Genomic DNA, 27,988 nt, shown 5'->3' with positions numbered 1-27,988 from the left:
ACTACTAAAATAAATAATCTTAGATACACAGTATAATCGAGAGAGTTTTGGTGAACACCCTCTCCCACTCCTAGATCAACCTTTTGCCTACTTCGATTACTTCCTTTGAGCTAAGATCAGTAAGATCTGCATACATCCTACTCTTCGGACTCCGCTATATAAAGCCATTGCCAAACTTATTAAGACAAAAATATCTCTAGCCATGGAGAAAAAAGTAGAGATAACATCACAAAATTTGATAAAACCTAAAGTTTGTCATATTGAATCCTTCAATTTTTCAGCTCTAGATCAACTTGCTCCCCTTCCTCACTATCCAATTTTTCTATACTATCCAAATGATGATCAAGAATCAACCAACATATCAACAAAATCCCAACAACTAAAAAATTCATTATCCAAAATTCTATCTGATTTTTATCCATTTGCTGGTAGATTAGTCAATGAAAACACTTCAATAAGTTTCAATAATCACAATGATGATGATTTTGGTGTATTATTTATTGAAGCTTTTGCACATAACTATAATCTCCAAGAAGATATTCTTCTCTCAGGCATTAAAACAAACACTTGTGTACACTTTCTCCCAACACTTGATTCACTATTGCAAACTCATTTGTTGATTGTTCAAGTCACATTCTTTGAATGTGGAGGCATGATTCTAGGTTGTTGGGTTTCTCATAAGTTGTCCGACGCTACGTCTATTTGTAGTCTCATCAATAACTGGGCATCCACTGCTCGGGAAGGAGCAGTGGATGCCCAGTTATTACTGACCCCTGATTTTAAAACAGGGGTCAAAATCTTCCCACCTACCCAAAAACCCTATCCATCACCATTCACTAACTTTGTTTTTAATGAACAACAACTCGTTTCGAAGATCTTCTTGTTTAATGGACCTAGCATTGCGAATCTCAAGACTAAAGCTTTATCTAAGGATGTACCTAGCCCTACGCGTGTTGAAGCTGTGTCAGCTCTCATATGGAAATGTGCGACTGTCTCATCTAAAAGCAGCTCTGGTACGTCTTACTTATCACATGTAGTGAATGTTAGGAAAAGACTTGTACCTTCATTGCCTAGTGGGACTATTGGAAATTTTCTTGGCTTTTCATTGTGTACTAAAAGTGAGAGTGACATTAATGAGTTACCAAATCTTGTGACTATAGTTAGAAAAAGTTTATTAGAGTTTCCTTATAGTAAAAATGGTACAAAGAGTTTAAATTGGGATGTGGCTTTAGATCCTATAATTGAAAATTGGAAAATGATTGGAGATATTTTATCAAGAAGTAGTGATATTGAGTTGTATAATTTTACTAGTTGGTGTGGTGTGCCATTTTATGAAGCAAATTTTGGATGGGGGAAGCCAAAATGGATGAGTATTATGGAACTTTACTCTAAAAATATGATTTTGCTAATGGATTCTATAGATGGTGGGATAGAAGCTTGGATTTGTTTGGAGGCAAAACATATGTTAGAGTTTGAACAAAATCAAGATTTACTAGCTTTTGCCACCATTAAATAAACAATTATGTGTTGGTAGGGAGCATTTTCCTCCGTTTATGACATTCTTTCGAAACTGGTTAAGAATGAGCGTTGATATCTCAATCTGAATCTAATCAGGTTTGTTGATCATGTCTCCTTCCTAGCGGTACATGGCGCGAATCTGACTTATAACGGTTGTTATTGTATTGTATTGTGTTGTTAATTTAAATATGATGTTTGTTTCGATTGTTACTTATTGTTAAACCGATGAAAAGTCTCGTCTTATATAATGTTTGATTTGATGTAATCATATTGTTGCCTTTTTTGCTTAATCATTTTATTTTTTACTCATGATCTATAATTTTGTTGTCCTTTACTTTACATTTTATAATAGCTTTACTCCGTAACCTTTTATCATTCAAATTGCTGGTGTGTGATATTATGTAACAACTGTAAATGACATAATATATTCGAATGTTGTATTTGTCAAATCGATACAATACAAATCACATCGTTATACCTATTTTTCGCGCTCTTGTTTCGTCTCAATACTTGCACCTTATTCTGCACTATCAATGTACGAAAGTTAAATCCATGTATTAATACACACGAAAAATGACCACACTTCGCACAATTTTTCCAACACTTTGCTTGATCTTCTCAGTTTGGAAGGAATGAGAACAGAACCGCATAAATTAGCAGACTGAAGAGGGTAGTACGTACGCAAATTTTATCCCTACCTTCACGAGGTAGGAAAGTTGTTTCTAATAGACCCTCAGCTAGAGGAAAGAAAACTAAAGAGAAACTATGAGCAAGAATTCACCATTACCTTTCACTTTGTATTTTGTGGATTCAACTCCCATATCAAAGACAAATATCAACCAAAGATCCAAAATTTTGTTACTATGTTACATTAAGAAAAAAATGAGTCACTTGCCACAAGTAAACCATAAACATCTAAATTTTTTGAAAGGCATCACAAATAATGTAGCAAATTGTATGAGGCAAAATGGGAAGGCACCAAAATTTTCGTTTTATTAAGACTGCGGCAAAAATGTAGTCAGCCCCTCGAGCTCAAATGACTGGATGACAACAGCGAAAACTATCTGCAGTCTGCTCCAACAGCTTCATGGATTGACTTGTAACCATCCTTTTCTAAGCATTGCGCGAGTTCAGCCTATAGAAAGAGAGAGTGTTGCAATACGTGAGCAGAATGTTCGTTAATCTACAAGTGAGAGTAGAAAAAAAGAAAGTGATTTTATTGCAAGAAGAGAGCAGAGTATGTTTTTGTTTGCAGATGAGAGCTGGAAAAAATGAACCTAGGTTAGTGGAAGATTAAGCGGCTCGTATTTATAGCAGCAGTTTATCTCAAAAAGGATTAAAATTGGAGTTGAATGAGCACTTTCCTCAACAATCCTGTGCACTATTTACATCCATATCCGGCGAATCCATCAAATATCAAGTTATAGTAGGGATAAAAGAGATTTTTCTATGCCAATTTCCAGGTTAAAGACACAACACTATGCAATGTAACTGGGTGAAGTGTCTGCAAAAGATACTACAGCACACGCACAAAAGCACCTGAAAAGAAGGGGGTAGGAACGAACCACTTTAAAATGCGAGTTTCTTGAGCTAATGGAACCTCAAAGAGGAAATTCCGACTTCAGATTGGTTTACCTAATGCTTGATGTCAATCTAGTCTTGTAAAATAGGGGATGGATTATCAATCAGCCGTGTGGTTATATTTCAGTTCTCCATGGAGTAGCACACACACGGTATATACCTATTACCTCGTGCATGATATCAACATGGTATATACCTATTCCCTTATCCCTCTTCTTCTGCTGGCACCATCGGCCCTCACAACTTTGACCCAGCCAAAAGAGGAATAGAAAGGATCTCTCCTTCTTTACACCCTGTAGCTAATCATGATTCTATGAATAAACTTTTATGTCTATACTAGCAAAAAGAAAAAAAACTAAAAGCGAATAAGAAAAACAAAATGTCCCAACTTGAAAATCTGCCTCGATCCCATGAATGAAAGGTAAGAGAACTTTTGGAATGCATGTTCGGTTAGAATCAGGGTTTCATCTTGTACCATATTTCTTCTATACTTCGTATTATTTATAGAAACTCTAATGAAAGAATATATGATAGATATTCAGAACTTAATGAGCATGAAAAACCTATACCTTAATATTGGGGATAAGTGCAGGTCCTCCATATCCAAATGCTGTATAAAGCTGAACAAGAGTCGCACCAGCTCGAATTTTTCTGTAAGCATCCTCGCCACTGCAAGAAATGCATAATTCAAGTATTCAAATACTTACCAGAATTGCTAATGAAATGAAAGATGTTAATACTTGTTACAATCATGGACGAGGGAATGGAGTACCTGCTAATACCTCCACAACCAATGAGAGGAATCCTTCCCTGTTAGAACAAACAAATGAGGTTATCAGTTGCATCAAATATAGACAACGGAAGATATTGTTTTTGTCATATGCTGAGGTTACAAATGTAGCTAGAGACAGAAGTGGACAGAGCAATATGCAGATAGTTTCACCTCAAATAATCAAATGAAAGAATTATTCAAGGTTAAAATTTGAGCAGCAGAAAAGTCAACAAAAAAAATATAAGAATACAATATATCATACTCAATAGAACAATGAATACTTGAAGTTGTACTCCATACATTACAATTTTATGTAGTAAAAGTTAAAAGGAATCTGTGTTATTTCTATAACAGGAAAAATTACAAAAGAAAATTGAAGAGAACTTTTTTTAGGAGAACATTGACATGGATCAATTTAAATACAGCAACAAGACACAGGGAGGACCAAAAAGAACCAATCCAACTGTTCCACTCCAATATGATAACTAGCACATGCACATATTCCAGATACAACGGGACATTACACATACCTTAGTCAGAAGATACATCTCCTTAAGTATATTTGTTGACATATTAAAGAGTGGCTTCCCACTCAAGCCACCAGTCTCTTGTGCCACAGGGTTTTGACTAACTGAATCCGGTCTTTGGATTGTAGTATTTGATATAATCTACAAGCATCAAGCATAGAATGTTGGTATTTATGTTAAAGAAAATAAAATGTTTCACGGAATGCAGGTGGTCAAACATGAAAACAAGGAAAGCATAAAGCTCGTCATACCTACTCGTGTCTCTGGGTTTTATTTTTGCTATCTTTTCTTTTGAGGAGTTGGGGGGGGGGGGGGTAGGGAATGCTCCTACGAAAAATCATTTCTTCATGGATAGACACTCAATATTTGACACAATGAGAATGGCACAAGAAAATTAATAAGAAATGGTTCACACAAAAACATGAATTGCCATTAACTTAGTTTAGCTCGATGCCAAGCTTTGTTTCTTTCCTTTTTTTTGGCTAATACATCATTAATTCTTATTGCTACTGAGTGGCAACACCTTGGTGCCAATCATGAAAATCCTAATCCATTTTATCTATAGAAAAGCCAAGATCATAAAAGTTTTAAATGTGAATATTATAGTACAAGAGACCAGTTGCTCAACTTCTAATAACTATTTGAGGATAAATTAAACAGCGAACCACAGAACCCCAAGTCCCAACATAGAATAAACTGTTGGTCAATATAAGCTCAATGTCACAAACCAAGTAGCTACTTCCTTTCTGGATAGGTATAGTCAGAAACCAATAAGATATTGTCATCATGAATCTCCCAACACCAAAGTGCTGCTTGAAATCCAACACTAAGGGACTTACTTTAACTTATTAAAAAATGCAAAAAAACAATACTAAAGTTCTCTTTAAAACTGTACCAGTCCGTCCACACGAAGAGCAAGAGCCACCTACAATAGTAGAAAGAGAACAAGCCATAAGAACAAATCAACAACTGCTAAAACCGTTGTTGCTCGGACTCTTCAAAAATGTCAACAGGCGCGTGTCAGATTCTCCAAAAGTAAAGTAGTGTACTTTTGTAGAATCGGACATGCGTCTGGCAGCAAAAGGGAAGTGTCTGCGCAACTTAGTAGGTGTTTGGATTGATTTATTGTTAGTGACTTTTGGCTTTTAAGCACTTTTACACAAAAAGTGCTTTTAAGCTGAAAAAGTACCCAAAAAAAAAAATCAAAAGTCAAAAGTTGGGGGTTCCCAACTTATGACTTTTGGCTTTTAACTTGCAAGTCATTTGAAAAGCAAATCCAAACACCCCCTTAGATTACACATCAATCCCAAGCTAGTTTATATATGAGTAGAAATACTTCCATACCGCTGCAATATCTTCAAGATCTTGTTTGGACAAATCTGGAGCGATTTTTACAAGTAAAGGCGGAGGTCCCTCCTCACCCCACTGCATTTCATCACGAGCTGCCTGGACCTATATAATGATACTGAAAGGACTTAATCTAATACTTGGTGACATGGTCTTTAACATTACCATATGTAAACTAGCACAATATAACAGAAAGGCACCAGGCAAAAACCTTCTTCACAAGATCCTTCAGTTGCTTTCTTCCCTGAAGTTGGCGTAGTCCTGGAGTATTTGGGGATGAGATATTAATTACCTAAAACAGTCAAGGAGACTATGAATCAGTCTTATAAACAATACTAGGGAGGCGTTTCTGGAAGCTGGTAGAGAATGTATCCTTCATCAAGAGAATTAACTTGGAGAAAATTTACCTAATTGTTCTCAAAGATTAAAAAAACAATTACTATGTTTGTTTCCGCTTCTATCGAATGATGAAATGGAAAGTGACATTGCCAAAAACACCACATGTAAAATATCAGAAAATATAACAAACACAGAAAAGTTTATGAAATTAGCAGTCTGTAATTCTCTCTTTGGAGTGTGGGTGGGTAGGAGATTCTTTTCAAACCTTCATATATTAGTCTAATGGGTGTTTAGAAAAAGATAAGATGTCCTGGTCCTTCAGCCTGCAACATGGCAATCTGATACATAGTTTTTCTTCATTCTAGAAGTTAATTAAATAAAAAAAAGATTTTGTATGCATTTGTAGAAACTAGATCACAAAAGCACATAAGTTTACACAAACACATAAAACAAAAAGGAGTACCAAACAGGTGTAATCCAAGAGCATGCAAATATCCAAACAAAAGATACATAATAGTTTCAGACATCTACCAAGTAGTCAGCATACTGAGATAATGTATGAACTCCTTGGACATAATCTGCTGCAGCATCTTCACTTGTCTTGTTCTTTCCAAGGTTAACACCAAGAATACCAGGACCAGCTTTCCCTCCATGCTTGACTTCATCTCCTGCTGGAGATGAAGTACTAGATGTTTCCAACTTTCTCTTACCATGCTGAGCACCCAATCTTTTGGCAACCACAACAATTCCTTCACTATTGAAGCCACACCTATTGATTAAAGCACTGCCACCAAACAAAGGATTCTTACTTTTACAACTTCCAGAATCAAGCATTTTAATTATTAAAGATATAGAAATGAATTTCACTGGGAAAACCACAAGAGAAATAAGAATAGTTCAAGATCAGAAAACATAACAGGTGTTGATGGTGAGTTGGACACAATCTGATTAGACATGCATTCTTACCCTTCATTTGGCAACCTAAACATACGTGGTTTTGGGTTGCCATCCTGTGGAATGGGCGTTACTGAGCCAACTTCAACAAAACCAAAACCTAATCCAAGCAAGCCTTCAACGGCCTCGGCATTCTTGTCAAATCCAGCAGCAAGACCAACAGGATTTGAGAACCTTCTTCCCCATACATCAAGGCCCAATATAGGAAGATCAGGCCTCTTCTCCCTTGGAACCCATCCTCGGGCTGCAGCAGAGACTGCCAGTTTGTGAGCAACCTCTGGATCCAGAAATGCAAAGAATGGATTTACAAGCTTTGTTGCTGAGAATAGCCAGCCACTGCACGTATTTTGGAACATAAATGTAAATTTCACCCAAACCTTGTAATAAACAACAATAGATACAGTTCAGACAAAGGGAGAGAGGGAAGACTGGAATTAGTTCGATATAATTAAATAATCCAACAAGATACAGAAGATTGTCAACATTATCTCACAAATCAAACTGCAGATACAAATATGCTTATATATGTATGATGATTAGAAATCTTTTGTACCTATAACATTCAAGTAACTCAAACCAACAAGCTCATTGAAGCACACCAATATCCTTTTTCTGTTCTACCGTAGGCAAGAAAATGGATCTAATTGAAGAAGCCAACAGAAATCATAGGCAACAAACCAATTCCCTCTAATTTAAGGAAACATCATTCTCAAACCCCAAATAAATGATTATTTGGAAATGTAAACCACTGCTACGCCTTCATAAGGAGAAGGCAGAGCAGAGCATGGAATACAGCTCCTTTGGCACTTATGTGGGTGCTTTGAAGAAAGAACAACAAAACAGCCTTTGAAGGAGCAGAAAGTAAATTTATACAGTTGAGGTCCCTCTACTCAGTTTTGGTCAATTTTCAAGGGAGACGCATAACCGTAGAAGAGAACCATATCATGCAGTTCTCTATCTTCTGTGTATCACTTGTACACAAGGTATCCACCCACACCAATAAATTCATTACATATCTAGTAAATAAATAAATACTCACAACTGAGCAATTTTATCACTGCGGAACCACTTCTAAGGTAGCACCCCCATGAAACAACAATCACACATATCCTCATAAGTTCAGTTTTAAGCCAACACATGTATAAAGCACCAACTAGCATCATTTTCTCTTTCCATCTCACGAGCAACTAAGGGAAGCATTTTCATGAACTATATAGGTCGTTCCAACCTGCTTGGGAGTTGGGACTGAGGCGTAGTTGTCTTTTTTTTTTTTTTTGTAAGTTGCTTCAACTCTTAGAATGAACAGACTGGGGGTGGCTTCTCTGTATGGGGATTGGAGAACAAGATATAGACCAGATCCCTCAAAACATTTGCTGAACCATCCACATCTAATGTCTACTAAGAGTGTTTCTTCCAGTGAAAAAATGTAAAACTCATCTCTGACCCCAGCCACACCCCTCTAGAAAAGCAAAAAGCAAGAAGTATTGACCAAAAATAAAAACGAAAAATGCTGGCAGCTTTATTATCTCTCTCCTCCTTTCCTGAGACATGTTATTGAGTTGATAAGCCAAAAATTATCTCTGAACTGGAATCCTACAACCGTTGGCCTTGGTTGAGTCTCACATCTAGATATGCTGAAGTCCAAAGAAGAACAGTAAGCTTCATGCATCCTCACAAATATCATAATCCATATCGGAAGAATGTCTTAGATGAGAAGTTGCAGGTACACTAAAATGTAAGTGTACCGTTTTCTTTTGCTTCTTGTGTGTGCCTGTGTGTGTACATCCAACCAATGTGCCCAAAAAAATTACACTACATTACCATTTAATTTTCTTTGTTTGGTTCACAACAGGATTCATGAAAAGAAATCTGTACAGCACCCATGCATTTATTTGTCTCTCAACTGTTCTATAGCCACTGTTTTAAAAGTAAATATCTCAAAGATATAAATTCAGTACCAGAAGGTGGCCTCATCAACTGTACTTGCATAAGCTCCCCCAGCTATTAGTAGACCAATTGTGGCTCCTGTTAGCAACCTTCCCTACAGTTTTAACCAAGATACTGATATGAAATACAAGAAGAAGGCTGAAGAAATTACTAATCCTTGTAAAAGCATGAGTAAATTTGATTACAGCTCGTGCACTCATAGGCAATTATCATATGCCAACTTCTAACACTCAGGCCAACAGTACTAAAATTGTGGAAATTCCGTATGGAACTTCCAATATTCTCGAAAAAAAGGATAAGTGTTGTTTCTAATAAATGAGTTACTTCATTTACTCGACATGGTTAAGATAATCAAATCCACTGATAAATTCATGAGAGTGTTTCAGGAAATAAGAAGATACACTCAGAATAATTCAAATCCCCAACTTAGACTGATAAAAGAAGAAATTAAATACTTCTTCATGTCCCATTTCTATGTCATTAGAAGTTACCTATTTTTCTTAACTGCATGATTTATCATAGTGAGTCCAAATTCTTCTGTCAAAATCTAACCTTTTTTATGACAAGTTACTTAAAATCCAATCATATAACAATCAAATACAAACTTTGGCCATTTGTATCACTCTATTTCAACCATAAAGATTCTCTATATAACTTTTTTTATAACTATGATATCCGGGACAGCTTGCACGCACATTGACTAACACCACAGGTTACCTGCTACCTCCCACCAATAGATGTATCCACTAACTTTGTCCTATACTTTTTAGCAAGAAAATTCCTCTATAATTAAACTAGTAGTCTAAGAAAATAACATTCTCTACAGAACTTTTTTCTATAACAACGGTATCCCCGACAACTTGCACTTGCACACACCTTGACTAATTCCACCAGCTACTTGCTGGCTCCTACGAATACAGGTACCGGGCAACTCTATCCTATTCTTCACAGCACCTCTAAACTAGTACTCTACGAAAACAAAGATCTTTTTTATAACTATGGTATGTCGGATAACTCGCAAGCACCTCGATAATTCCTACCTCATACCAATACAGGTACCAAGTAACTCTATCATATACTTCTCACCAAGAATTTTTTTTACCTTTATTATTAAATTAGTACTCTAAAGATACAAAACTATAAAAACCAAATAGAATAAACATAACAAAGAAAGTACCTTTTTTGAAGAATGAGGAACCTTAGGTAATGGAGGAACATTAGCTGAAGAAGTGCAATAATGTCTAGGAGGAGCAGCGCTTGGTTTTATTAGCTTACGATACAAGCTTTCTCTAATCAATGCAAATCCAACCCTTTGTTTCATTTTCTTTAACAAATTGATTAACAAAAAAACAAATCTTTAATAACCAAACACTTCAAACTTTACAACCCCAAATGCTCAAAAAAATTCAAGAAGATTTGCAGAGATACAGACAACTGATGACACTATGATTCATATGACTGAAAAGGGTATCTGGGGTAGCAGAGTATGAGTGAAAATGGGGGGGGGGGGGGGGTGTAAAGGTTTGTTCTTGAAAAGGAAGATGAGAGGTTTTAGCAAAAGATGAAAGGGGGAAGAGAAAAACCCTGTTTTCTTGATTTTATTAGGCTTTGGTATATATGCCTTTTTTGGAAAAGTTTAATAAAAAAAATTATGATTTAATATCTTTTACACTTTTTTCTTTTATATATATAAAAAAGAAAATTGTAATAATTGACTTCTTAAATTAAAAATATTAAATGAAATAGATACTTTTGATGGTATTAGAATTTTATGTGACCTAATATAGGTTAGAATTTAAATTGTAAAAACAAATATTACATTTATTGAAATGTGCTTGAATTTTACTTTTTTTTTAATGTGATGCACGAATAATATTTAAATGAGTTAATTATATCAAATTATTATCGTCTTGTTTGAATATTATAAATTTAATTGATTTAATAAAGTCTCAATTGTTTATTAGTATATTGTTTCTTTACCCAATATTTACCTAAGAGGGAGAAGAATAGAAAATAAATAGGAAAAAGAAACATATGGTTATTGAATTACTATTTGCAAAATTTCAATATATTATAATCAAGTTGCTTATTGTTGTCAAACCTATTCACTCTTTCATTAGTGATATTCTCATTTTCATTGCAAATCATAGGTCAAAAATAAAGAATTTTAATAGTTGTTAATTTTTTTTTTTTTTTTAGATAATTGTGGTGTTAAATTCAGTTTACACACCTTAATTAATTTCACGACATATCATATTCCTGCATTGCTAAATCTTCTTTTGTTTTTTTAGGACAGAAAAAATCCGCAGTCGCTACCCTTTGGGTGCGCATAGGTTAAAAACCCCGCTCCTATGCAATAAATCGCAAACCACATAGGAGAGATAACCCATGCTCAACAAGCCCGATGCAACGAGCTCAACCCAGAAGTCAAAACCCTTGCTTTCGCTGGCAAGGGATTTCGAACTCGAGACCTCTAACATGGAAGTTCCAAGCCCAAATTATTGAGCCACTCGAGTAATCTCCTTTCGTTTTACGAAAGATAGCTTGTGAAACATCTTACTCTGAAGATGAGACAAAGAACATACAGTTTCACAAGAGAGTATGCTCCTTCAGATTAATATAAACAAAATCACCAAAAACGGAATGACAAATTTTTTTAACGGACTAAAAAGAAAAGTAAAACGAAAAAAAAAAGTGTTGTACTTTCTTGGTATTTGTCACAACTCACAAGGATTGCAGAGATATATTAAGAAGTAACTGTCAAAAGTTTAGATCACCACTCTGCAACTGGAGTAATTTTACATAGTGCCATGAAAAATTTACTTCAACATCACTTTTATAACAATAATATTCAAAATCTAGACAAAAAGCTGGTGGAAGGTAGTATAGGTATCCGGTAGAATGGTCGAGGTACGGGCAAGCTGACCCAGACAACACCGTTATCAAAACGAAGACAGCTTCTGAATAACAGGCTGATACATTAAAAGCATCAAACAGTGTAGATGTTTGCTGCGAAAATATTAGAATGTAATGTTTCCTCCATCACTATATAGCTGCTGATAAATAGGAAGCTATATATGACTGACCCCTGGCTCAGAATCATTGCCTGGATGAAAGAACAACGAAATTAAGCTTCAGATTTGCAGAGATGCCAAAGAATCATATAATAAGCCCGAAATCATATAATGACTTGTGAAATTACAAGATAAACAGGTGAGGAAGTTAAAGATTCATTATTGTTAGTATGATATATTAAAAGATACCAATGCATCTCATCGATCTAGTCATTATCTTTAGAGTGATGCTCCCAAAATGTACCAATAAAGACTATTATGTTAATGACATCGAAGATAAAGAGTGGTAAGAGGGGGAAACTTGGTGCATGATTAATAATGTAAAAATAATGGATCAAGAATTATAGGAGATACTACAAAGAGAGAATCACAGACATCTATATTTAAATGTGTCCCACGTAAGCTAGACAACTATAATTTGACAGTGCATTATGGTTCTACTTCCTGCTACGAGGGGATGCTAGATCTGCACTTTCTGGTATTGGTAAAACAATTCAAAATGGAGAGAACCCTGCAGGAGACAAACTAATAACCTGGGATTTGTGAAGTACACCGAATTGGGTTACACAGGAAGTAGAACCATAATGCACTGTCAAATTATCCTTATATTATGTTATACTAGTTATGATTAGTTTCTAAACTTTCAAACACTTGAGACAAATTCTTAAAGCTTGCATGATTTAACAGATGCACAAAAAATCAAGCCATTCAACTCTTATGAAATTTATTTTGAAGTAGCAAAAAGGTTTAAATTTGAACCCTATACTAGCTGAAATTACTTGTTTTTGCACTTCCTCATGCTCTTTGTCCATTCATAACCTTATCATCGTCTCATTGTTGTCCATGCCATCAACAAAGTTCCAGCGTGGAGTGGTTTGACTCCACATATCAAAATTCTATGACGAAACAGGCCCAAATTCACGCTTCAACTTTTGACTATGGTTTAAAATTTTATACTCCCAAATACTAACAAAGTATCAGTAAATTGGGACAAGATGGTAAAGGGTAAACTTACCTCTAGTTGGTTAAGGTTTCATGATGCACAACTAAAAATCTAACTAATCCCCGGAAAAGGGAGAGTTTGAAGACTAGCAAAGCCATAAGGAAATGAAATACTTCCATATCCAATATATTCATAAAACATAGAGAAAAATGTGAAAATAAGATGCATACCATTGGATAATGGAGCCGAAAAGGAAATGCTGCATGATAGGAACCTTCTGCAGAACTTCAATCTTGTACATCTTAAGTAAGCCACTGTTTACCTTGTTCCAATTGGGTACACCACTGATGTCATCTAACATGGGAGAGTGCTCTGCAAACACTCCCTTCTTCACCTTCATTATGAATACAATACACGAGAGATAAAGATATTCATTTGCAAAGTTCTCCAAGATATCTTTGTTATGAATAGATTTTGGTTTCATGTACTTGTGATCAATCAACTGAGATGACCCAAATATAAAAGGTAAGAAGTGGTAGTCATCTAGTCCCCAAACCCCATGGGACCCAGCAGGCTCTAGGCAATAGGTCACTTGCAACTTCCTCATCAAATCCAAGTACTTGACAAAAACCCTTGACACCAGAGCTTGATAGTCTTCTTCTTTCAGAACTCCTAATCTTGCTAAACAATACAACAATGCTGCGAAATTTGTCTCATGCCCGGTACCTATATAACAGAAGTGATTAGTTCTAGGAATTAATATTAATTTGTTCTAAGAAGGCCAGTTATAGAACGCCAGCAGTCATGTGCACTTAAAGGTTCTAGAGGCATATTAAAACGTATAAAATAGTTCTATAGCATAATCCAGCAAAGTAAGAACTCAAATCAAAGGAGAAGAAAATTCCTTAAAGTAGATTGAAAAGTACAGTCATTTTCATGCAACTTTTTATATCATTGGTGTATCAAGAAAAGGAATCAGATGCTGAAGATAGGCTACTATGTTGTTCTCCATCAAAACTGAATATAAATCAGCTCAACAAGAAAACAAATGTTGTCATGCTCAATCACTAAACATAAGCACAAAATGAAAATGTGCCTATGAACAGGGGCAGACCCACTAATTTTTTCCGGAGGGGGAAATGATTTATTTTTTACCCTCTTTAACATTATTAAAACTTGTCTTATATCTGTTGATGCATCTTTACATCCACCAACACGATCTCATAAGAAAGATGAGGTGAACACTGTGAAATGTTTGCTAAGGGCAGAACCCATCAACGATTCAACTGTTACAATATTAAAAGCAACATAATATTGAACACTTCATGTATTATGATTCTTTTAATAAACTACATGTATTATGATCAATATATAACACATCTTCCGTTTCTTATGAAGTAAGTTTATTAATCTGTTTGAACTACCATATACAGGATTGTTGTATCACACATCATTATACAATCCCACAAGGAAAAAGGTGCTGCAGAGCATCAGTCTGCAATGAATGTATCATATATTACTAACATTAACATTTTATATTAGAATCACATCTTAGCCTTAACTACATTTCCTCCAACTAGTACACAACTGAACTCATTTCTATATTCGGGAGCAGTAATAGTAGCACTAAACCATAACCAAGTATTCATTTCCAATCGTTTAACAAGAAAAGTTTCCGCAACTCTAGTTACTCTAAGAAAAACAACAACACTCCATCGCGCATAGTTAACACTGCCTATGTAAATTTCTGCAAAGGATATTCGTAGCTGAGCTCAACTAATTTGGGAATGAAGCTAATCGATTGATAAATGGAACAAAATTCAACAAGCATACCATAATCAATTCTGCTGGAGTTCCCAAAGCTATCAGTAAAGTAAGGAACAAGTTCAACAGTAGCCGATTGGAGATCAGGAGGCAGAAACTGATGCAAAAATGACTCAGCATCACAGCTCATACGTTCATGCCACGTTCGGTACGCCAAGTTCCCGTATCGAGACGACTGTGGTGCTAAAGGGATCTCATCAACGTAGACACTTAGGGTTTCAAGCACAGAAACAATGGCTAACACTACAGACGACTCATGACAAGGATCTGAGAGTTTATGTGAACGAATAGACTCCGATAGTAACACCACGAACCCGAGGAAGTTCTGGCAAGTAGGTGATGATTGAAACTGAACGATGTCGTTTTGGTTGTGGATTTTCTTCATCGGAGTTTGGAAATGGTAAGGAGGAGTTAACGGAACAACTCTCTGTGATTGAGGAACTGGTGTTCGCATGATGATTTCTCTGTTATTGGCTGGTGGTAGGTTGACGGCCGGAGCACGGATGGGGATGTAGTTGGGATTAGGATCAGGAGGCGGTGATGGGAACGCGGTAGGTCCGCCGCAGTTGACGCAGGTTCCGCCGGCGCCGCCGTCGTGATGGTGGTGGTGGAAGCCGATGGACGGTGGTGAGTTGTGATGGGGTTCCATTTTTTTGATACAATCCAAAATATGAGAGATTTTAAGATTTATATATTTGGAAATACCATAAAAAAGTATTATATTTCGTAATAATTGATAATATTTAAAATATTTAAAAAAATATAAAATTATTACGATTAAATAAAAATTTATTTGTTCAAAATTCAAAATGTTATCGCGTAAATAGATATAAATTTCTACATAGATATCAAATATAAAAACGTTCTTTCAAAATACTTAAGTTTCTATATTTAAATTTACGAATAAAATTTCAACCTACACATAAACTAAAATAAATATCAATTTATTTTGTAATATATATAAAACCCGTTCGATCACAATATATTTGAGAAAAACTTAAACGATAATATTTGATCACAAAATTCGCCATTTACTTGGTAAATATATTCGACAAATATCCCAAGCTTCAAATACTAGAAAATGATAGTATTTGGAACAAGTTTTTATATCTGGAAATCTTTAAAGATTAAAAAGTTATCCCAAATTTTATATTTTATAAAAACACTTATTATTTATTAATTTTAAGTAATATTTATCTAACAAATTACTCCATTAATAATTACTAAGAAGATTGAGAAAAAAAAAACAATTTATTTTTGTTAGGTTATAATTCTGAATCAGTGACGAATTTGAGTATGCAATTAATATAGTGTTTTTGTCTGTTTTGTTATTTATTGTTAATGTTATAATATTATTTTTAACAGAATATGCTCATTATAAAATGCTCCGAAAATTTATGACTATAAATACATAGCAAAATTTCACCTAAAAAATAATTTGTCAAAAATAATTTGAAATCAAAACCCTAGCATAATGTAATTTTTAGAGATAAAAATATTAATTTATCTGAAATTTGACTTAAAAGTCCTAAACTGAAGACATTTTTTACCCTTACAGGTAAAATTTGTGTACGCACTAATTCCTCCCGATCTGACTCGTGAAATTACACCGAATATGTTATAATTTTACCGTAACAACAACTTTCGTCTTCCAATACACACTCAACACATAATAGTTGAAATAGAAACTTGAGATGCAGCAATTACTCGTGAAATTACACTGAATATGTTATAATTTTACCGTAACACCAACTTTCGTCTTCCAATACACACTCAACACATACTAGTTGAAATAGAAACTTGAGATGCAGCAATTACTCGTGAAATTACACTGAATATGTTATAACTTTACCGTAACAACAACTTTCTTCTTCCAATACACACTCAACACATAATAGTTGAAATAGAAACTTGAGATGCAGCAATTACTCGTGAAATTACACTGAATATGTTATAATTTTACCGTAACAACTTTCGTCTTCCAATACACACCCAACACATACTAGTTGAAATAGAAACTTGAGATGCAACAATTACTCGTGAAATTACACTGAATATGTTATAATTTTATCGTAACAACAACTTTCGTCTTCCAATACACACTCAACACATACTAGTTGAAATAGAAACTTGAGATGCAGCAATTACTCGTGAAATTACACTGAATATGTTATAATTTTACCGTAACAACAACTTTCGTCTTCCAATACACACTCAACACATACTAGTTGAAATAGAAACTTGAGATGCAGCAAAAGTAGAATTGTACCATGATTCACTCACCAAAAGACATTGCAATGTAAATCATAAACTTCTTGTAATCAACCAAATGTCTGCTACAATGGAACAGATGATCATCAATCAACGATTTCTCGCGAAAGGTAAAAAGAACACGAAAAGTGAGGGTGAAAGGGAGGGAGGTACGTTGAACAATCGTTGAACTTCTACTTCACGGTTCAAGCACTAATAATTCAGACAGAATTTGGTACTCCTAAAGTTCTTTTGAGGCACATGAGCTCGTTGAGTTATCAACGAAGGAAGCGTTGACCTTTCTATTGTGCTTGAGCAAGTTGTCTTAATTTAGCTTGCAAGATAAGACCAGTTTCATCAGCAACACTTTTCTTCTTCGTCGCTACCTGCATTTGTACAAATGATTACTAAATCAAGAAGGTGCTTTCCATAACAAATGAAAAATATGATTAGAGTTGGTTGTATAATCAGCATAAAATATGTTAAAAGATCGACAGATCGTCCCTCTGTTTCAATTTGTTTGTCTTGCTTTCTTCGTTATCAAGCAAGGACATTGGAGATGCACGGAAAGAATAGTAGTAGAGGAGTGGTCAGTTGCTGGAGAACATCAAGCGGAAAGAGTATGAGAAGGATAAGAACATGGAAAGTAGTAAACGGGAAGGAAGGTGAACAACGACATCACAACAGAAGGAAAAATCGAAATCAGAATAGGCGGCAACATAGAGAAGGGAAGAATCTGAAGAATCGGAGGTATAAATATACTATAAAATATAAATGAACCATTCCAATGGTAGGCCAGAATCCAGATGAAGTCGGGATAAAATTTGAATTTTACGCTAACTTATTTTTCTGAAGAATCTGAACTCTTCCTCACAACAGAAATTGAGCTTATGACAGTAATCACACTGTTCTTGATGATGTTTCTTAATGAGTTTAGTCATGTAGTTTGTGTGCGTGCGTGTGTCGCATGTGCATTGACAGAGGTCACATGATGCCCTCAAAAACCTTCTTGTACATTTGTGGTATGACACACGGCTGAGAACGCCTTGGAACCCATAAAAGCAATTTTTTTCACTTAACTTTTTCTCACATCTATCGCACCAAGTAAAGAAGGCTGAGTTACACTAGATAGATGATTAAGACAATATCTTACAAATCACAGAAATACCAGGTAGGAGGATTGTTACATATAGGGTACTTAGTAAATCAGAAATGAAACCACCGAGAAGGTTTGTCCAGGCAGAATTTACGTCAAAACAGTATAAAATAAACAGCTCAAAAATTGCACAATGAACTCACTCCACCAAGCGAAACAAAATGGATACTTACATCAAGAAGTTGCTCGTAGTTGGACTTAAGCAGGTTGATTTTCCGCTCACAGTAATCTTTTCCTTCTGTCATTGTTTTCTATTCAAATAAAGAAAAGAACACACTCTTAGGAATGAAACTTCTAGCGTTAGAAGTAATTGAAAAGATAATACATGGCTTTCCACAGATGAAAAATTGAAGCATGGAATAACAAATGTGTTTTTTTGGATAATGCTACAACTACAGTCTCTTAGATTCCAAGACATCATCAATTTATTTCTTGAAAATGTAAAAGGAAAATGGATGAACCAAGAACTACATTAACATACTTCGTGATACATGAAGATAAATCTTTGAAGGGAAAAATAACTTACTTAAGACCTATGAAGATCAGAAAATCTAGAATAAACATCCAACTACCTAAACTTAAGAAAACCAAATAACTAGAAATTGTCAAAATAAGTGTCCGCTAGACTTCTTTTCAGTCCAAAACAGAAGATCATAACCATAAAAAGATATTTAGCATGTAGAAAGAATTTTTTGAATTAATCATAACTATGTTGCTTCCAGCATACGTAGCAATGAAATCGATTACAATATCCTGGAAAATAAACAGTTCATTAGGACAGAAGAAAACTCAACCTCTTTAAATAACAATCCTCAAATAGACAATATCAATTATGACCTTCACAAAGAGAAGGTAAAATATAGGAAAAATAAAGTCTGCCAAGAACGACACAATTTAAACAGCATCAAGTTCCTCGAGAATCCAAACCAAGCATGTCAGTAACAACCAAGGAATGGATTTAGAATATGCTCCCCCATACGACTCTCTTTCCATTTTGCTACACTTCAAAATGTTTGAGACCAACATTTCTATACTACTTAACTTCCAAAAATACATGTCCACTAAACTATGCAATATATAAACTGACTTTTCAACTACTATGTTTATTTTCTTTCACTAGACCAATATACTTCACAAGTAAAATTAAGTCCTTAATGTGGTAAATCAAACAATAACATATAAATTAACCTTGGCTAAGAAATTGCTATACACGAGAAAAAAAAAAGACTTTACTTTAGTTGCATACACAAAAGCATCTCCATGGTCACCCTATCCTAATTCACCCCAGAAACCCATCAACCACCAAGCACCGCAAGTGTGTGTATATATATATATATATATATATATATATATATATATATATATATATATATATATATACACATATACATATATATACATATACATATACATATATATACATATATATACATATACATATATATATATACATATATATATATATGTATGTATGTATGTATGTAGATAAAGATCGTAGATTTATCTATTCATTTAGCAGAAATAGATAGCAAGCCAAATGTCCCAATTACAGATGCAACCAACAGATAAATACATACCTCAACAAAATATCCAGTGCCGACATCTACCAAAACCTTATCAGCATCATCTAGTGTTCCCGGCACATATAAAGACGCTGTTAAAGGCACCAACATTTTCTTCCCTGAGCAAGGAAACACAGTAAGAAAAAACCAAAACCAATATCATAAATTTCACAATAAAGTCCTAATTCCTAAAAGGGCATTTTGCAGTACAAGAGGGATACGAACCAACATTTTCTTCCCTGAGCAAGAAAACACAGTATAAAAACCAAAACCCATATCATGTTAGTAAGGTTTTCATTGAAGATAACAAGGTCAACTTGGCAGTATACAACAGACATACCAATCTCTCCAAACGATACCCAATGCTCTATACAAGCAGGAGCTACATAGATGCATCACATGAAAAGAAGGATACTACTCATCGATTGAACAAAGCTCTTCTCCGCCAATATCATATACTTCACAATAAAGTCAAAAGCACAGTCTTTTACCCCTAATTCCTAAAAGGGTATTTTGTATTACAAGAAGGATACCAACCAACATTTTCTTCCCTTAGCAAGATAACCAAAACCGAAATCATAAATTTCACAATGAAGTCAAAAGAACAATCTTCTACACCTAATTCCTAAAAGGGTGTGTTGCAGTAAAAGAGTGACACACCCTGAACAAGAAAACACAGTATCAAAAACCAAAACCCATATCATAAATTTCACAATAAAGTCAAAAGAACAATCTTTAGCACCTAATTCCTAAAAAGCTGTGTTGCAGTACAGGATATAAACCAACATTTTCTTCCCTGAGCAAGAAAACCAAAACCCATATCATAAATTTCACAATAAAGTCAAAAGAACAATCTTTCACACCTAATTCCTTAAAGGGTGTTTTACAATAAACCATTGACACAAACCAACATTTTCTTCCCTGAGAAGCATAACAAACCAAACCCCATATCATAAACTTCACAATTAAAAAAAAAAACAAATCTTTTTCACCTAATTTCCAAAAGGGTATTTACCAAAACGAGAATGAACACAAACCTTGAGGGCGTAGTGACAGATCTTGAAGGGCATTAGATGCGATTTCCAGTCGAGTAGTTGCTGTACGGATGTTATTGAGGCTATCCTGAAGAAGGTTCACTTCTAGATCGGCTTGTTCTTTGAGTGCTTTAAGTTGCTCCACACTCATCTTCTCTATTTCAAGTGTTCTTGACGCCATTTTTCAATTGCCCCCTTCTTCCCAAAAACCCTCTCTGCTGCTGCTGCTAGATGAAGCTTCTTGCAATGTGTTGAGCTTATTGGAGTTGATTTTAGTTTTTGTTTATATTTATTATTATTATGTATTAAAAAGAATATATATTGTATAGTTTTTATAACAGTATTTGTTTATAAAATTATAGTCTTTTTTTTTTTTGATAACATGTAAAAATATTATCGTTATTATCGACGAACAATTACATGTAAAGAGCACCTATTTCTGATAACGAAAGGTCGATCTACTACCAAGTACGAAAAACTAATAACATTGTAAATGTGATATGTAATGTCTTTATTTACGTGTTTTTTTCTAAACTGTTACGTAATTATAATCTCTTCTTTCACGACATGCTATAGTATTGCGTTTCTTTCGGTGGTCTTCTAGCCTTAGAAGAAGTCATGTCCGCTCGGACATCTGCAATGTCCTCCATGACATGCTACAGTTCTAGGTGTCTTCCAATGGTCTTCTAGCCTTAGAAGAAGTCGTGTCCGCCCCGGCATCTGCAACGTTCTCCTTTGATATTCTGATCTGGGAGAACTTAAAGACTGACCATTCGGTGATTTTCGTTGTCACCCTTACTAAACCAACTTGAATCTAAACTATATTGATTAAGTCTTATCGAAATAGAACTTTTTTTCGTGCCGTATGCGCTTAGACTTTTACTTTTCTTCCTGATCTCTGTTATCTCCTTGTTTATCTCTGTCACCAATTCTTTGTTATCTCCTTGTTTATCTCTGTTACCAATTCTTCTTATGTATGTGGTTGCCTTTAAACATTGTCATTTTTTCAGTTTTGCAATATTATTCATGTTCACTAAACCTTTCGAGTTAGCCCAGTGATTTGGGTTTGGGACTTCATGTCGAAGATCTCTAGTTCAAAATCTTTTGCCTGCGAAAGTAAGAGGTTTGTCTTCTAGGTCGAGCTCATTGCACCGGCTTGCCTGAGTTACCTCTCCTATGTGATTTGCGAGCTACTGCATAAGAGCGTGGATTTAACTTCCTGTGCACCCAAAAAATAGCGACTGTGAATTTCCAATCGTTATAAAAAATATATATACACAATATTTATAAGTTATGTACAATACAATATTTATCACTTGCTTTCTACCGGTATAGGAGAGGTTTTGAATAAGTTACTTGAAGTCTTTAAATAATCTTGTCAATCAAGTTTATCATATTGTTAACTCTCATATTTGTTAGTACCATATTTATTATGTGACAGTAGTATAACGGATAACTATTATATTTTTTTATCGGTACAATGTTATTTATCTACTATTAACTTTGCATATTTCTTAAGAAACAGTAAATAAAAGAATGGTTTTATTATATCATCTTTTGAATATAATAATTTAAAAAATATACTGAGGGGATTGACCATTTTTAATGATAAGTTCAAATTAGGAACAATTATTGTTTAACATTCCAAAATAATATAATGAACAACTATGATAGCACGGAGGGAATAATATTTTGTGTTAGTTTTACATAAACTAAAGATTATACTTTAAGAAGGGATAATGATACCAAAACAAAGAGATTGTTTCATATAGACCTTTGGCTCAGTAACGCACGCAAAAAAACAAGTATAGAAATGAAATATGGTAGTAAAGAAGGAGAGAAGAGATCATCAACAACAACAAATAATACGGTAACCGAAACGATTTTATAAGCACATTTAGTTCTATAGACCTATGGTTTTAAATTAAATACCCCATGAACAAGGAAGCTTTTGCTTTTAGCACAAACTGCAAATTTTTGGCACCCTACTGGGGAAGGAAGTGTTCTTTGAACCCTCAAGTTCTTAGCAATGCACAGCCGAAAACGAAGAGCTTAAGGCCATTTTCAGGAGGAACATGTCAAGACTCGCTAGGAATAACATTAAAGAAATGATAGACCTCTTCTCCGTCAATGACTCCAACGTCTGTTGAACAAACTGAACAGCATACGCGTTTATATGTCTTGCCTATATCAGAACCCGCTTCAGCTTCAGAAGATCCACGCCCTTTCTTACCCCTCTTTCGTTTGCTTCCAAGATGTGCGGTGACTTGTTCACTCTTGATCTTGCAATTGACCACGAACATTGCTCGGTACTGTGTGACATTCTTTTCATGCCTGCATTATTAAGATTATATCAATTCTGAATTGCAGATATATTATCCCACCTACTAAAAAGCTACAAAAAGTAGCAAAGGAAGCTCGCATCAGACGTAAAATGCACCAAGTCACTCTCTTGATTGAAAAGCAGATGAATTACATGCAAATGCAGACAAATTGTCTTAAGATCGGATGGTGACTCAACAGGATTTCAGTTTACGAGTCAATTGATAATAACTGAACTTGGTAATGTCATAAAGGTGCGTTAGTTCAACGTATAGTAAATTTTTTTTATGAATTATTACTTATCAAACAAGAAGATTTTAGAATAATTCTTTAATTCATGCTTTCACCAAATGCACTGAACCTAGGCTTCTACGATTCCAACCAAGAAGAATCAACGTCAAACCAGTTAAAATATTCTTTTTATTTATAGTTAATCTCAATCTAAGTATTGTTGATGGAATTGACGCACTACAAGATACTATGAAACTCTCTCCTTGACCATCATTTATCTGGTATCACTATAAGGCTACTGCAATCTCCCTTTCTGCCGTGATTCCGGTTGATCATTACCCCCTTTTGCTCCTACTTCATCGAAAGAGCTTGTATTTGATGCTAAGAGACTATTCGGATGGGCTTATAACTTATGGCTTATGCTTATAAGTCATACATTAGAGATCCTAACATATGGCTTTTGGCTTATTTTTGTTATTTTGATTTAAAAACAAGTGTTTAAAAGTTAAAACCACCTACTTAATCTTATCTCAATACTATAAGTGTGCTTAAAAGCACCTAAAATAAGCCAATTCATACAGGCTATTACACTATTACTAGAACTGAAAAATAGTGGCAGACTCAACCTCTTACCTATGCAGCGCATCCTGTTAATCAGAGCGAGTAACATCGAAAATTCCAAAAATCATGTTATAGTACAATCAATTTCCAAACATCTGAAATGATACTATAAAATCAAGGTCCAACATACTGCACCAAAAACTTTATGGAGGAAAAAATATTTTAACAACTCTGAAAAATGCAAATCCTACTTTAAGGATATCTCTTCTCCTCATTGCTACATAAACTTTCCTAGGAAGCAGATAAACATAAGTAGAGTTAAGAAGATCCGAATATTCTGGCTGACTGTTCCTCCATATGTTTGACCATTTTCAAAAAGTAATGGTTTAAAAATTAAGGACCCAAATCAGTATATCTGTTCGAGAATGCAAGAAGATCAAAATTAGTTGCTTTAAAAGGCAGTTGATTTAGTATTGGAATGATATGGACCACATTGAGCAGATGGATATAGATGATTCATACAGTCTATACAACTAAATTGGAATTGAACATAGTTGACTGATTGGTTGAAGAAGTACTAAATAACCAACAATTCCAGAGGTAAAGTAACAGAAACATGCAATCAACTATATGGTTGTTTTATATTCGAAAATCACAGGGATATTCTAGAAAGGAGAAAGGCCATACCTTTGACAATCTAGACAAAGGGTGGTAAAACAAGCTGGACAATTAAGGATAGCATCAGAAGTACGACCACCCCTTTTCTTTTGGACCCAGACTTCATCTTTGTCATCAAGTTCTGGATCATAAAATTCTGGCTTGACAGAGTAATCTATCTCATCATCATCAGAAACTGACAAAACAACAATGTTAATATAAATTAGAGAATAACTCCACGATACACTAAATAATGAAACTAGAATGTTTCATCCAAAGGAAAACTTACACATCTTAACAGTCCTCTGAAGATTGGCATTTCGATTAACAGTATAAGCGATGAACTATCCTCTATACACCCGAAAACAAAAGTATTAGGGGGGTAAAGGATCTTAGGGAGTCCATACTCCACAGCACTAATTGGTAAAAGTTCACATATTGAGGTTGGTAGGTGATACGATCTGAATACTTGCACGTGATTACTCATTCGAATAGCCATTTAAAACCAAGTGGTTTAGCAACAACAATATACCCAATGTAATCCCACTCGTGGGGTATGGAGAGGGTATTCCTAGACCTTACCCCACCTTTGCAGGATAAAGAGGTCATTTTTGATAGACACTCGGCTCAAAAGAAAGTGAAGACAAATCATGATAGAAAGGAAAATAGCGACGATAAAAAGCAAGACAACCAAATCAAATTAAGCAACAAGTAATAATGAGAATTGAAGAACGCATTACCAAAACAGGCTAAGAAAAATATAAAATATGAAGTAAAAAATATTTGCAACAAGTAGTAAGATAAACACAACCAATGAACCAACAAGTAATCAATAAATATAAACAACGTGCAGGACGCAATGCAAGAACAGAGAACGAGAACAGGAGAATAGCCCCTTGATTCTCCCACATAAAGATAACGCAACACTCGCTACCTACTAACGTTCTACCTTAATCCTCAAGTTCCAAAACTTCCTACAGAGTCATGTCCTCAGTAAGTTGGAGGTGTATCATGTCCTTCTGAATCACCTCCCAATGTTCTTCTTCAGACTACCTCTCCTATCCCCACAATAGCCAACCTCTCACACCTCCTCATTGCTGCATCCGCCTCTTCAAATGTCCGAACCATCTAACCCAAGCCCATGGAACACATGGACTAGGCCTACATGGATATGTCTTTTGGACCACCATATCAAGCGTCAAAAGCGTGCTTAACATGTGAACTTGAGTTATATCTTATAAAAGCTCATTACTTTACTCTCCATTCCTATATGGTATTCACCTTAAGTGTCATGTGCACCTCATTTTAAGAGCTTGCCAACCTAGAAGCCTATCAATCCTACCAGTGTCGGAGCCACCATATCTCGCCAAAGAAATTATATAATTTTTACATGATTAAAATTATTTTTTTTAGGAATATACAATAGATGTCGAACCCCTTCGGCTACTTCATGTGTCTATTTTTTCAGATTTTGAACCTTTTTATCAAAAATTCTGGTTCCGCCAGTGAATCCTACTTCTCATCAATCCATCAATCAACTATGCCTCAACTCAAACTAGTTGGAGTTTTCCATACGACTAATGTATACAACAACATAAATTAGCTTGAGGAGCGTTAAAAGACACTAATTAGGCGAATTCCTAAAACTTCGACAAGCTCTATCAGATACAAACATAATTTTTACCTGTTTGCTGAGAATGAGATGGCGATTCTTCTCCTTCTTCTACTTTATGCTTTTCGTCGTCTTTACTGTTCATCGCACTTTTGTTCTCGCGATACCGGAGGAATTGTGCCGGCGCCGGTGACTGTGAGTCGGTTCTAGTACAAAATACTGGGGATAGTTTTTTATAGCTAAAATGGTCCACTAAGTTTGAGATTGATCATTTGTAGTCCTCTTTTCTGAATAATGAACAATATTGGTATATGATGTTTGGTTGAATTACAAATGTGTCCCTTACACTTATGTTCGGATAATCATCACCGGAATTATTTCATAATGTATCGTATTATAATATAAGTAAATAATAAATATACCTTGAACTATAATAAATGGTATGCAAATATGTTTCGTCATACTTTTGAGACATTAGTATCTCTGTCGTCCAAAAACTAAAGCATATATGTCATTTACACTAACGAACATACACATATCATAATCTTCTTCACCGATCCGACATTTTATGGACAAATAAGATTGTGCCACGTATGTTTGTAATCTTATTCATCGATCTGACATTTATCGACGGATAAAATTGCGCCTGTGCCTATTTAGTCTTCTGTTAGAGTGAAGGACATATATGTTCTAGTTTATGGACGACAGGAGCATCAATGTGCTAAAAGTATGAATGGAGGGTATCAGCATACCATTTACGATAGTTTGGGGGTATATTTATCCTTTTTTCCTATAATATTTGAACAAATTGTATCTTTTTTATCATTGAAAAACAAAAAATAATTTCAAATATTCAATCATTTTCATTTTAGTTTTTAGTTTTTTTTTTGTTTTCTTTCTTCATTTTTGAAATATATAATAAATTACTCTCTTTTCATCCAAAAAGCAATCATAATATTCAAAATATGTGGATAAATTGTATTTTATTTTTGTAATATAAATTTGGACACTAGTGTTCTAAGTCATTTTTCTTGGCTTAATTTGCATAACAATAGTTTAAGTAAAGAAATTTGCATAATGATTTGCATTTTTGAAAATGAAAATGTAAAAATATAATAAAATTGATGGGTTAAAATTACAAAAAAAATGTTATAATTTGTAATAGAATGATAAATATTTTTTCATCATTTTTAACTACACGAGTTTAAACAATGAATATAAGATCATCTTTACTAGGAAGCAAATTGCCTTTTAAAAGCGAGATTTTCTAAGTGTGAATTGGATTATTATGCTCCATATAAATATTGAATACCGATAGAAAAATTATTTATTTATTTTTTTTTGCAAATAAATAAATAAATAAATTTATCAAAAAACAAATTCACATAAAAATGGTACATAGGATATCTTGAGGAGCCACGTTTGCACATTTACTGGCCATTCAAATCTAAATTGGGCTTTATCCAATGGGATTCCGACACGTTTGCATCTCCATAGAATTCTATTATTTTCCTTTTTTAAAAACATTTATCATTTCTAGTTAAGTTGTTATATTGTTTTATCAATAATATGTATTTTCTATTATGATGATATAAGAAATGATGAAATGAAGAATTTTGAATGGATTATTATACTTTTTACTTGAACAAAATGATAGATAAACTATTATCTCATTACATTAAATTTAAATTTAAAATTTAAAATAAAATAAAAAAATTTATTGCATACTTCAAGATACTAGGCTTCCTTCCCAATCATGCTAATGTTCCTAATTATT

General features: G+C 34.4%; 5 protein-coding genes across 6 annotated transcripts; 1 reads left to right on the top strand and 4 right to left on the bottom strand.

The window, feature by feature from the left end:
• Positions 1-12: 12 nt before the first annotated feature.
• On the top strand, positions 13-3,388 carry LOC104645412 (BAHD acyltransferase At5g47980-like). 2 transcript variants are annotated; one of them, XM_010316916.4, is made up of 2 exons: positions 13-1,013; positions 2,141-3,388. In XM_010316916.4, the coding sequence occupies exons 1-2, from the start codon at positions 203-205 to the stop codon at positions 2,152-2,154; spliced, it is 825 nt and encodes a 274-aa protein (XP_010315218.2). In that variant the 5' UTR covers positions 13-202; the 3' UTR covers positions 2,155-3,388. The 2 variants fall into 2 exon arrangements, with proteins under 2 accessions (XP_010315218.2, XP_010315215.2); XM_010316913.4 differs by lacking the exon at positions 2,141-3,388 and adding an exon at positions 1,615-1,837.
• Positions 2,285-10,646, bottom strand: LOC101268785 (dihydroorotate dehydrogenase (quinone), mitochondrial). Its single transcript, XM_004228480.5, has 11 exons — positions 10,163-10,646; positions 8,997-9,079; positions 7,051-7,374; positions 6,616-6,868; positions 5,957-6,037; positions 5,743-5,850; positions 5,294-5,323; positions 4,402-4,539; positions 3,872-3,909; positions 3,669-3,768; positions 2,285-2,653 (listed from the first exon to the last, which is right to left on the bottom strand). Exons 1-11 carry the CDS (start codon positions 10,304-10,306, stop codon positions 2,579-2,581), a joined length of 1,374 nt encoding a protein of 457 aa, XP_004228528.1. The 5' UTR covers positions 10,307-10,646; the 3' UTR covers positions 2,285-2,578.
• Positions 10,647-11,698: 1,052 nt separating this feature from the next.
• Positions 11,699-15,679, bottom strand: LOC101243811 (uncharacterized). The gene is made up of 3 exons (XM_004228481.4): positions 14,836-15,679; positions 13,233-13,728; positions 11,699-12,091 (listed from the first exon to the last, which is right to left on the bottom strand). Exons 1-3 carry the CDS (start codon positions 15,473-15,475, stop codon positions 12,085-12,087), a joined length of 1,143 nt encoding a protein of 380 aa, XP_004228529.1. The 5' UTR covers positions 15,476-15,679; the 3' UTR covers positions 11,699-12,084.
• Positions 15,680-16,920: 1,241 nt separating this feature from the next.
• Positions 16,921-21,094, bottom strand: LOC101244107 (probable prefoldin subunit 5). The gene is given in 4 exon segments (NM_001318130.1): positions 16,921-17,462; positions 18,406-18,483; positions 19,810-19,913; positions 20,832-21,094. Coding segments are annotated over 4 exon segments (444 nt in total). The 5' UTR covers positions 21,010-21,094; the 3' UTR covers positions 16,921-17,378.
• Positions 21,095-22,691: 1,597 nt separating this feature from the next.
• LOC101244405 (uncharacterized) lies at positions 22,692-26,487 on the bottom strand. The gene is made up of 3 exons (XM_004228483.5): positions 26,284-26,487; positions 24,630-24,795; positions 22,692-23,162 (listed from the first exon to the last, which is right to left on the bottom strand). Exons 1-3 carry the CDS (start codon positions 26,354-26,356, stop codon positions 22,907-22,909), a joined length of 495 nt encoding a protein of 164 aa, XP_004228531.1. The 5' UTR covers positions 26,357-26,487; the 3' UTR covers positions 22,692-22,906.
• Positions 26,488-27,988: the final 1,501 nt, after the last annotated feature.

This window comes from Solanum lycopersicum, chromosome 1 (genome assembly GCF_036512215.1).
Source record: "Solanum lycopersicum chromosome 1, SLM_r2.1".
NCBI classification, from domain to species: domain Eukaryota; kingdom Viridiplantae; phylum Streptophyta; class Magnoliopsida; order Solanales; family Solanaceae; genus Solanum; species Solanum lycopersicum.
The sequence above is the reverse complement of the archived record's forward strand: the minus strand, read 5'-3'. Positions and strand labels throughout refer to the sequence as shown.

What these genes read in the sequence shown, in the direction of transcription:
- LOC101244405 (XM_004228483.5), bottom strand. Translation starts at nt 26,356, where the DNA reads ATGAACAGTAAAGACGACGAAAAGCATAAAGTAGAAGAAGGAGAAGAA. An exon ending in ATCTCATTCTCAGCAAACAG is followed by an intron (nt 24,796 to 26,283) that starts GTAAAAATTATG and finishes TTGTTTTGTCAG; the next exon opens with TTTCTGATGATGATGAGATA. An exon ending in CTTTGTCTAGATTGTCAAAG is followed by an intron (nt 23,163 to 24,629) that starts GTATGGCCTTTC and finishes TTAATAATGCAG; the next exon opens with GCATGAAAAGAATGTCACAC.
- LOC101243811 (XM_004228481.4), bottom strand. Translation starts at nt 15,475, where the DNA reads ATGGAACCCCATCACAACTCACCACCGTCCATCGGCTTCCACCACCAC. An exon ending in CTCCAGCAGAATTGATTATG is followed by an intron (nt 13,729 to 14,835) that starts GTATGCTTGTTG and finishes TCTGTTATATAG; the next exon opens with GTACCGGGCATGAGACAAAT.
- LOC104645412 (XM_010316913.4), top strand. Translation starts at nt 203, where the DNA reads ATGGAGAAAAAAGTAGAGATAACATCACAAAATTTGATAAAACCTAAA. An exon ending in CTCATCTAAAAGCAGCTCTG is followed by an intron (nt 1,014 to 1,614) that starts GTACGTCTTACT and finishes GAATCTAATCAG; the next exon opens with GTTTGTTGATCATGTCTCCT.
- LOC101268785 (XM_004228480.5), bottom strand. Translation starts at nt 10,306, where the DNA reads ATGAAACAAAGGGTTGGATTTGCATTGATTAGAGAAAGCTTGTATCGT. An exon ending in TTTAGGTTGCCAAATGAAGG is followed by an intron (nt 6,869 to 7,050) that starts GTAAGAATGCAT and finishes GTTTGGTGGCAG; the next exon opens with TGCTTTAATCAATAGGTGTG. An exon ending in TGAAGGATCTTGTGAAGAAG is followed by an intron (nt 5,851 to 5,956) that starts GTTTTTGCCTGG and finishes ATCATTATATAG; the next exon opens with GTCCAGGCAGCTCGTGATGA.